General features: G+C 32.9%; 1 protein-coding gene across 1 annotated transcript in view; it reads left to right on the top strand.

Annotated features, from left to right (window-relative positions):
• pcdh15b (protocadherin-related 15b) overlaps positions 1–12,033 on the top strand; it is a 464,565-nt gene that overhangs the window by 189,479 nt on the left and 263,053 nt on the right. The window contains exon 13 of the mRNA XM_056468996.1: positions 7,959–8,093. Coding sequence (XP_056324971.1) covers positions 7,959–8,093 — 135 coding nt within the window. The remainder of the gene's footprint in view (positions 1–7,958; positions 8,094–12,033) is intronic.

The raw sequence follows: 12,033 nt of genomic DNA, 5'->3' as shown, positions 1-12,033 counted from the left end.
TCTGAGAACGTAGCCTCGGGGACGTTTTTGGAGACCGCGAGATACGTAGCCGGGGGTACGTCCGGCTGCATTTCATTTTTTTTTTTTAAGCGAACGCTGCGGGGCGGTGTGACGCCGTTCCTTTCGGCGCTTGCCGGCCGGCCGGCCGCTCGCCTCCGTGTGGAGGGCTTTCCCGCTGCAACCAGTTTGTCCGGTTAGCTCTTCGTGTACTTTGGCGGACTCGAGGCGCAGGGAGGGGCTGACCACGACGACGACCGGGTTCGAGTCCGGGGAAGAGCGGTTCCAGAAATCAGGTAAGAAAACAAAATCCAAAAAAAATGAAGCGAACAGGTTCGTCACAGGGTGAGGATGTACTCAAAATCTGAAAACGTGGTAAAAATCAGACGAGGGCTTTTCTTTTTCTGGACGGCTTTTGTGAATCGTCAACGGTTGGGTTTAGGGACGGAGGAGGAGGGTGGGTCAGCCGATTGGCCGGTCGCACGGTCAATCATTCTGTCGTCCAGGCAGACAGGCGGAAGGTCGTTCGACAGCGGCCTCTAGCGGGTTTACGCGAGGACGGCGCGGGAGAAAGCGCGCACAGCGGCCTCTCGCGGATTCGCGAAAACAAAAAATGCAAAAATACGTACCTCCCGGGACGTATCTCGCGGTCTCCAGAAACGTCCTCGGGACTACGTTCTCGGAATGAGCCTGGGTTGGTTTTTTTTTCAGCAGGGAACTGTGATAACAAGTGTTAACACATGCTAATAATTCTAAGAACATGCTAGGGACATGCTAATCATGATGATAACATTCTAGTAACATGTCAATACTGCTTGAATCATGTTAAGAGCATGCTAGTAGCATATCTCTAGCAATGTGTTACTGGCATGCTAATCATGCTGGAAATAATCTTTATAACATGTTAGTAACATGTCAATCATGCTAGCAATGTACTAGTGACATGCTAATAATGCTAGCAATATGGGAGTGACATGAAAATCATGCTGGAAATGATTTTAACATGCTAATAACATGTTAATCATGCTAAAACATGCCAGTAACACATTAATCATATTACTTACATGGTGGTAACATGCTAATCATGCCGGACATATAATAGAAATCATGCTGGAAACATGTTAACACAATCATGCTAGTAATGTTCTAAAAACATGCTAATCATATTCGTGAATGTGCTAAGGACATTAATCAAGCTAAAAAGATGTTCTAGCAATGTGTTCCTGACATGCTAATCATGCTAAACATTACGCTAGTAACACGCAAATTATGTTAATTACATGCTACTAACATGGTAATCACACTGATGTGCTAATCATGCTAGCAATATGCTAGTTATGCTAGAAACATGTTAATGACAGGCTAATAATGCTAGTAATGTGCTAGAAACATGCTAGTCATGCTAGAGAATGTGATGGGGCATGTTAACCGTGCTAGAAACATGCTTGCAACCACACAGAACACACCGGCAACTGATAGCAACTAGTTATTTTATTCTAGCAGCTGCCTAGCAACCACTTTGATTGCTATCTTCAAACAGTGTTTCAAAACTCAAGCTTTTAAAACTACCTCACACTTTCAGGCGGGGTTGACAAAAGTAATGTGTTCGGTACCAGTCGGTACTAAAATTGTAGAAATGTGAATTTCCTGCTAACATTTGTTTGCTGTTGAGTGCGTTATTAAATGCACAGTGTGTTTGTGGGTTTCCTCTGGGTGCTACGGTTTCCCCCAGAGTCCAAAGACATGCGCTATAGGTGAATTGAATAAACTAAATTGGCCGAAGTGTGTGTGATACTAGAGTGTATGGGTGTTTCCCAGTACTGGGTTGCATCCGCTGCGTAAAACATATGCTGGAATGGTTGTTGATTCATTCTGCTGTGGCAACCTCTGATAAAATCAGAGACTGTGCTGGTGGAAAAGCAATTAATGAAGTTCTATTAGTTAATGCTAATTAATGTTGAGTATTTACTAACATGTTTACAGCATTTATTTATTAATTAAAGTTCAACACTTACTAATACAGTTCTGTATAAAAATAGTAAACTGTGCATGTTTATATTAGCTAATGCACTGTGGGTTAGCAAAAACTAACAACTTTTGATTAAATAACATTTAACCAAGATGAATACTGTAATAAATATATTGTTTGTATTATTTAATATATTATCTTTATACTCACTAATTTCTTACACATACACTAAATAAAATTGATGTTTAAAGTCTTAAATTTAATAAGGAATCATCACAGCAGCAGTTCTACTGTAATGTTAATGAGCGTATAAATGAAACAAATGATTTGTGCGTCTTTGAAAGAGGAAATGCATTGGAAATGACTGCTCTGTTTTATTGCAGCAGCGTTTGCATCCAGATCACATAATGCACAGTGTGGCATGAAAAATGTATGCACTGCAAGGACATAATGGCTGATTTAATAGTCTCCGTAGGCTGTAGTACTGCAGGCATTCTGAGGTCCGGCAGGAATTTGAGCAGGACAGAAAAAACACAAACCGTTCCTATAGATAATGGGTGATGAGACCACCACATGAAATATCAGCACTTAAATAGTGTATATAAAAAGGATCTAAATAATTTGATTAATAGTTTTCATACACAGTGTTGTTTAAAGCAATAAAAATAAAGTTCAATTATTGTTGAACGTTTTCATTGTCGATAAAAAAAAATAAATAAATAAAATAAAAATAAATAAATATATATATATATATATATATATATATATATATATATATATATATATATATATATATATATATATATATATATATATATATATATATATAGGATAGAATTATTAGCTCTTCTGCAAAATTAACATTATTTTTCAAATTAAGGGTATTTTTTAAATATAAATTATTTTCTATTTTATATATTTGTCTTTGTATTTGTCTGGCTTTTTTTTTTTCTTGTAAATAAAATAAAATAAAATAAAATAAAATAAAATAAAATAAAATAAAATAAAATAAAATAAAATAAAATAAAATAAAATAAAATAAAATAAAATAAAATAAAATAAAATAAAATTAAATAAAATAAAATTATCCTATTGGCTACAGAATATACCAATTACTTGCCTAATTAACCTAACTTGTTAACTAATTAATTAACTAACTAATTATTTATTTAATTTAATATTTTACAATATGTTACAATATACAATACTAAATTAAAAAATCTGTTAAGGTTAATACACTGTGAACTAACATGATTATGAACATTTTAATTATGCATTAATGCATTAACTGTTAAAAATGAGACCTTATTGTTAAGTATTACCAATAATAAAATAAAAATAAAATAAAACAATAAAATATATATACAAATTTAAAGAATTCTTAAACAATTCTTAAATGTTAATTAAATAAAAAACAAATTGTAAAATTAGAAACAAAATAATAATTACAATTGCTACAGAATGACATTGTAGCCTATAAAAGATCTTTAGATAAAACAATATGTAGACATGTCATTTATAGTTCAGTTTTTTATGTGTGTATATATATATATATATATATATATATATTATAAATAATTATTCTTATTAAGTTTTGCTTTTTGTTTTGTGTAATTTGTTTAATATATTCATTTATTCATTTCGGCTTAGACCCTTTATTAATCAGGGGTCGCCACAGCAGAATAAACCACCAACTTATCCAGCACATGTTTTACGCAGCGGATGCCCTTTCAGCCTCAACCCATCCGAGTCTCGAACCAGCAATCTTCTTGCTGTGAGGCGACAGCACTACCCACTGCGCCAACGTGTCACCTTATTTAATATATATTTTATTTTGCTTTTTATTTTATTTTATTTTATTTTATTTTATTTTATTTTATTTTATTTTATTTTATTTTATTTTATTTTATTTTATTTTATTTTATTTTATTTTATTTTATTTTATTTTATTTTATTTTATTTTATTTTATTTTATTTTATAAAAATAACACAAATATGAAAAGATTAGGTGAAATGAAAACATAAAACATTAAATAATATTACTTGCAAAATAGTACAAACTACATTTGCAACTGAATGACATTCTATAGCCATGCAGATAAAACAACATGCAGACATGTTCTTTCATTATTAAATTTTGTTTTGTTTTGTTTTTTATATTTAAATTTAATTTAATTAAGTTTTGCTTTTTTTCAATTTTAGTTTTTTCAATTTTCAATTTTATTTTGCTTTTTTTTTTAAATTTTTTATTTATTTATTTATTTATTTTTTTTGTTTAGTTTAGTTTATTTTATTTTTATTTATTTATTTATTTATTTATTTTGTTTTATTTTGTTACTTTATTAAGTGTACTAACAAATGAAATTTTGTTTATTTTGATTTGCTTTTCCCTTTATTTTGTTTTGTTTTATTTGATGTTATTTTATTAAGTGTACTAACACAAATTTTGAAAAAAAAACATGAAATTTTGTTTATTTTGATTTGCTTTTCACTTTATTTTGTTTTGTTTTATTTGATGTTATTTTATTAAGTATACTAACACAAATATTGAAAAAAAAACATGAAATATTGTTTATTTTGTTTTATTTTGGTTTTATTTTTCTTTTCTGTTCTTTTAATTTATTTTGTTTTATTGTTTTGTTTTATTAAGTGTACAAAACACAAATATTGAAAGATTAGCCGAAATTAAAAAAAAAAACAAGAAATATTTCTTGCAAAATAATACAAACTACATTTGCTACTGAATGGCATTCTATAGCCCATATAAAAGATCATTTAAATAAGTGCAGATAAAACAATATGTGGACATTTCATTTATAACTCAACTTTGTTTTGTTATTTTGAAAAAATACTAAAATGTTAACTAAAATGAAAATAAAATAAAATAAAAAATAAACCAAAATAATAATTTTGCCATCAATGACTGTCACAATTGTCGGCTCACTCACAAACGTATGAACTCAGGACTTATAAAAAACATGAAGTTATTTACATAACAGTCACTTAAAACAGGAAACTGGAACATTGAATGCACAATGGTCATGGAGAGATGACAATGCAATACCAGACGAGGGACAACAAACACACTAGAGTATATATAGACAAGACATGATTAAACTGAATACATACAGGGGTGAGACACAGATGGAAATGCTGAACACTAACACACGGTGGGAAAACAGAACACAGGATAATCACATGACGCAAACACAAAGCACATGGAGCCCGACACGTAGGGAATCAAATGACAAACAGCAGGCACATGGAGCACGGCACATAGGGAATCACTTGACATAAACACAACAAAGACACCAGACTGTGACAATGACATTGTATAACCTACATAAAAGATGTTTTAAATTAGTGCAGATACAACATGTTAATGCCCCAAACACTTAATTTAAGCAAGTTTCCAGTGCATTTTCATCTTTTAGCCAGCTCTTGGAATGCTACAAACTCCTTAGATATTTATGCTACTTATTCATTTACTTTGATATCGCAAATATCAGTGTCTTAAACTTCACAAGTTTGTTCTCCAGACTCCTTTCAGAAGGTTTCGAGGTTTTGAGCTGTTTATAAATATCTCTCTTTCCTTTTTTATAACTTGTTTTCTTCATTTTACAGCATGCTTCTCTAGTCCACAAGATGTTTTTGCCATTCAAATCAATGTGTATAGTTATTATTAATGCTTAATAATACATTACCTGTTAAAAACAAGACCTTATTGTGAAGTGCTATCCAAAAAAAGATGTAGACTTGAAGAAAAGTTCATTACTATGAAAACGAAATATAAAATAGAAACAAATTAATGTAATAATATACAGTAATGACAGTAAACAGCATCATATATCTTTTCATAAACATTTTAATGCCCCAAACATTTTATTTTAGCACATTTCACGGACAGGAAGTTGCATGTTCGTCTTTTAGCTGAGTCTTGGAAGGCTCTTGTACAGAATACTTTGATATTTGTGTGCCTTATTAATCTACTTTGATATCGCAAACATCAGTGTGTTGGATTTCACAAGTTGTATCTCGAGGCTCCTTCAGTTTCTATCTGAAGGTCTGGAGTTGTCCTCTTTATTTTATTTCTTATTTGTTATTATCTCCCTTTTACAGTGTGACTACAGTGTTTTTGCAATCTATAACTATATGCGAGTTAATGCATTAACTGTTAAAAATGAGACCTGCTTATAATGCTGCATAAAACAATCTTTATTTTATTTTATTTTATTTTACAATGTTATTAACATTAATAACAACTGTTAACATAAATTAACATACATTAACATGTGCTACATATAATAATATGCAGATTTTATTTTATTATATTATTATTTATTTTATTAAGTGTTGTGATAAATTAACAATTATTACATAAAATAATATGAAAAATATAAAAAATATCATTTTTATTTTATTTTTTGCTTTTTGTTTTTGCTTTAACTTTGCTTTGTGTTGTTTTTTATGTTGTTTGGTTATGTTTTTTATTTTGTTTCATTTTTTTATTTATTTTATCGTTGTTTTTTTTTTTTCTGGTATTGTTTTTTTAATTTTTCTTTTCTTTTCTTTATTGTTTTATTTTATTTATTTATTTATTATTATTTTTTTTTGCTTGTTTTTTTTTTGTTTGCTTTGTTTATTTTGTTTCACTTCTTATATTTTATTTTTTATTCTTTGCCTTTTGGTTTTTATTTTATTTTATTTTATTTTATTTTATTTTATTTTATTTTATTTTATTTTATTTTATTTTATTTTATTTTATTTTATTTTATTTTATTTTATTTTATTTTATTTTATTTTATTTTATTTTATTGTGATTTGACAACATTAATTAACAGTTAGTCAAAGTGAAACAAAAAAAAATTCAAAAAAAATTAATTCATGCAAAATGTTCAATAACTTAATGACAGCAATCAACAGCATATATTGGTGCAGATATAACATGGATATTGCAAAAATCATTGTATTAAACTTCTTACAGAAGGTTTTGGTTTGTTTATCTCTCCTTTTCTCCCTCTTACAGTGTGCTTCCCCAAAGTGTTTAAGCGTTTGAGTGTCATAGACAAATCAGGCTCATTGTGAAAATGTACCCCCATATACTTTTCTGAAGAGCATGAGTATGGCTGCATTTCGTCTTTAAAACGAATGCTACGTGGCGGTATGGCGCCACAAACAACTTCTGTTTCTTTTCGTATTACCAGCTGACCGCTTAACTCCGTGTGGATAGCTTTTCTTCTGTTGCCAGTTTGCCCAGTAGCTCGCCATGTGCGTTGACGGATTTGAGATGCAGAGAGGATTTATTTTATTTGATCTGCTTAAATTTGATTTAATTTGATTTTGTTTTGTTTAATTGTTTTTATTTAATTTTGTTTAGTTTTGTTTGTTTTTTATATTTAATTTAATTGTATTTAGTTTTGCTGTTTTCATTGCTTTGCTTTATTTTTGTTTGTTTCGTTTTGTTTGTATTTTATTATTTTTAATTTTTATTATTTAAATTTTGTTTATTTTATTTTATTGTATTATTTTATTTTGTTTAGCCTTTTTATTTAGTTTATCTTTTCTATTTTATTTTATTTTATTTTATTTTATTTTATTTTATTTTATTTTATTTTATTTTATTTTATTTTATTTTATTTTATTTTATTTTTGTAAAGTGAACTAACACAATTAATGAAAGATTACCCAAAATAAAAACAGATTTAACATGGATATTGCAAAAAAGTCATGGTAATAAACACACAATTGGTTGCTTCTTCAGGCTCTGTCAATTTCTTTCAGAAGCTTTTACTTTGTTTATCTCTCTTTCTTGAACTGTTTTCTCTTACAGTGTACTTCTCTAACACACAACCTTTATGAGTCTGTGTGTGTATTTTTTTGTTGTTGTTGTTTTTACATCCATACCAATTTGCAGTCACATTCCCAGCATGCAGTCTTCTGATGCCTCTGCCTTCTGACACAAGAAACTTACTGTGATTTATTTCCACTGCAGACGAAAGATCCCATGGTGCGCATCTCTCTGGACAACTACAACGGCATCTTTGCAGTGACGGCGGGTGGAATTGTACGCTACCTGACACTACTGAGGCCCGTGGACCATGAAGAACAGCCGACTTATGCCTTCACGGTAAGGGCTCGGTGCCACCTTTTTCTTGACAAGCCTGCTTAGCTCTCTGTCTCCGTCAAAACCGGCATTCGCAGCTTTCATGTCAAGGACTTTGTCTAAACTCGTCTTCTCCACACACTACTCGCTTTTTCGCTCTGGGGTTATTATTTTCCACGATGCAGCCATTCAATTAGATCTTGATGGAGAATATATAGACCAGCTATATACAGTGCTCAACCTATATGAGTATATCCCTTACAAATCTCTCATAGAAATGAATGTTTTCTAAAGGAAGCTTTACCCTATTATATTTGTGCATTTACATTAGATTAGTCAGTATCTAGAGCTAATCTAACAAAATAGCTTACAAAAATGGTCCCAAATGTGTACACCCTACTGTGTATGTTAGGAAAAAATAGTAAATATAAAAGAGCAAAATTCAAGAGAAGCAAAAAATGTATACAATTTTATTGAAATTTTGTAGTTTCTCATGTATATTTTTAATATTTTGCATGTATTTAAATGTATTATGTTTCTTTTACTATAGATTTTTGGTCACTAAAATATTGTTATATTAATATATCCATTTATTAAATCTGTTTTGTTCAAATGCATCAAAATATCTTGTCTTTATCCATTGAGAAATTGATAAAAATATGCATTTTCAGAATGGGGTGTACTAATATACACTCACCGGCCACTTTATTAGGTACACCTTACTAGTACTGGGTTGGACCCCCTTTTGCCTTCATAACTTTCCCTTAATCCTTCATGGCATAAATTCAACAAGGTGCTGGAAATATTTCTCAGAGATTTTGGTCCATATTGACATGATAGCATCACGCAGATGCTGCAGATTTGTCGGCTGCACATCCATGATGCGAATCTCCCGTTTCGCCACATCCCAAATGTGCTCTATTGGATTGAGCTCTGGTGACTGTGGAGGCCATTTGAGTACAGTGTCATGTTCAAGAAATCAGTCTGGGATGATTCGTGCTTTATGACATGGCACGTTATCCTGCTGGAATTAGCCATCAGAAGATGGGTACACTGTGGTCATAAAGGAATGGACATGGTCAGCAACACCACTAAGGTAGGTTGTGAAGTTGACATGATGTTCAGTTGGTACTAAGGGCCCAGAGTGTGTCAAGAAAATATCCTCCACACCATTACACCACCACCAGCCTGAACTGTTGAACTGTCCAATTTTTGGTGAGCCTGTGCGAATTGTAGCCTCAGTTTCTTGTTCTTAGCTGACAGGAGTGGCACCCAGTGTGGTCTTCTGCTGCTGTAGCCCATCCACCTTAAGGTTTGACGTGTTGTGTGTTCAGAGATGCTCTTCTGTATACCTCGGTTGTAGCAAGTGGTTATTTGAGTTACTGTTGTCTTTCTATCACCTCGAACCAGTCTGGCCATTCTCCTCTGACCTCTGGCATCAACAAGGAATTTGCACCCACAGAACTGCCGCTCACTGGATATATTCTCTTTTTCTGACCATTCTCTGTAAACCCTAAAGATGGTTGTTCGTGAAAACCCCAGTAGATCAGCAGTTTCTGAAATACTCAAACCAGCCCGTCTGGCACCAACAACCATGCCACGTACAAAGTCCCTTAAATCACCTTCCATCCCCATTCTGATGCTCAGTTTGAACTGCAGCAGATTGTCTTAACCATGTCTACATGGCTAAATAGATTAAGTTGCTGCCATGTGATTGGCTATATAATACTTCACTCAGACAAACATTGCAGTAGAGCACATGTGTCAAAGCCAGTTCCTGAAGGGCCGCAGCTCTGCACAGTTTAGTTCCAACCCTAATTAAACACACCTGATCAAACTAATTGAGTGCTTTAGACTTGTTTGATACCTACAGATAGGTGTGTTGAAGCAAGGCTGGAACTAAACTCTGCAGGGCTCTGGTCATCCAGCAATTGACTTTGACACCCCTGCAGTAGAGAATAAAACTAGATCTGGAGGAATTCTGATCAAGCCATACGTGGTCCTGTTGATTCGATATATTCTTAAAGGGTTAGTTCACCCAAAAATAAAAATGACTTAAATGGGACATATTATGCCCCTTTGTACAAGACGCAAAATAAGTCTCTGATGTCCCTAGAGTGTGTTTGTAAAATTTCAGCTCAAAATATCGTCCAAATAATGTTTTTTAACTCTTAGAAACTTACCCCTTTTAGGCTTTGGTCCAAATTTTGTCACTTTCATTTAAATGAGATTGTGCTCCTTCAAAAGAGGGTGAAGCTACAAATGCCAATGCTACAGCATAGTATCAGATTCAAAAACTGGACTAACATCTCTGTGAAAAACTGAAAAATAGAAGGGGATCTGAAGAAGGTATGAAGACTACAGTGTTTGTTTGTGCATCCTGAAACTGAGCATTTACTGTAAAATGCCTCTTAGTCGCTGACATTATCTTCAGCAGGTATGATGCGAAAGCTCAAACGGCGGACGGCTGCTTCTCACCCAGGGCTGTTTGTGCTAAATGCTGTATTCCAAGGCAGTTAATCTCTCTTAATCTCCTAATCAGGGCAGTTTTGAACTATGATATTTGATGTACTTAATATTTTTATCCTACAGCATGTATTAATGCTGACTTTTAGCTAGTTAACTCTCCAACAATGCTGAACAGCACCACACAAGTCATACTGTATGAACAATGCAGAGCGCTTTAGTGCCATCAGCTCATTCTCTCAGGGTCCTGCTATGCAATTCACACAAAAGCTGCATATTTCACCGCCTTTCGCACTGTATTATGGAGATATGCAGATCTCAGTTTGGTGACATGGAGGTTGCTCTTTTGCCCGCATTATTATTATTATGTTTTTTGCTCGGTAGTGAATGGGTCGAATTAACACCGCTAAGCACGTCCATGGTTATTTTAGTCTCGGACATATATTACAGTGATACAGCGGAGTGTATTATAGCGCTGTCTGCCTGTTAATGAGAGAGAACAATGGTATTTTTAGGAAAAGGGAAATGATGGCGCTATGGGTCATACTATTATGACCCACACAATGGATACACAATCGCTTCCCCTGGGTAATGGAAACGCGTCTGCTGTCAGCGTGATTACTTAACATTTTTAGCTGCATTTTCTTGGAAAGTCAGAATGTATAATGCAGGTTTTAAAATGATCCGCTAAGGAACTGCATGCATTTATTTTTTTTAAATAGCTGAAGGTCGCAGTAACTGAGGTTAGTAGAAATACAATTATTTTAATTGATAAAGTAGTTCATAAATGATTTAAAATGTACTGGGAGAATGTTACATTTAATCATTTTTTTGGTGTGTATACTGTAGGTGAAGTTTAAACAGGACATACTCACACATTTCTTTCATTTGTGTACAAACCTGTATGCATTCATTAATTTATTTTTCTTTGGCTTAGCCCCTTTATTTTTCAGGGGAATGAACCACCAACTTATGCAGCATATGTTTTACTCAAGGATGCCCTTTCAGCTGCAACCCAATACTGAAAAACACCCATACACACTCACATTCACACACATACACTATGGCTAATTTAGATTATTCAATTCACCTGTACCGCATGCCTTTAGATTGTGGGAGAAACTGGAGTACCTGGAGGAAACCCACACCAACACAAGGAGAACATGCAAACTACACACAGAAATGCCAACTGACCCAGCTGGGACTTGAACCAGCGACCTTCTTGCTGTGAGGAGTCACCGTGCTGCCCTAACCTGTATTAAATATGAAAAAATATTGTACAGCAGTTCAGTTGTATGCATTTTTGGATGCTGATGAAGATGTTTCTGTCATGGTTGGTGGTGGGAAAAAGGAGTTAGGACTCTAGTGCAGGACAAATACACAGGTTTATTTAAAAAATACAATAAAAAGTCAACAAAAACAACCCAGAGGGTGAAAACATCAACAAAAACATGAATAAACTTGACTGGGCAGGCTGGCAGGGATCAGGGCTGGACAG

This window comes from Danio aesculapii, chromosome 12 (genome assembly GCF_903798145.1).
Source record: "Danio aesculapii chromosome 12, fDanAes4.1, whole genome shotgun sequence".
Taxonomy (NCBI): Eukaryota; Metazoa; Chordata; class Actinopteri; order Cypriniformes; family Danionidae; genus Danio; species Danio aesculapii.
The sequence above is the reverse complement of the archived record's forward strand: the minus strand, read 5'-3'. Positions and strand labels throughout refer to the sequence as shown.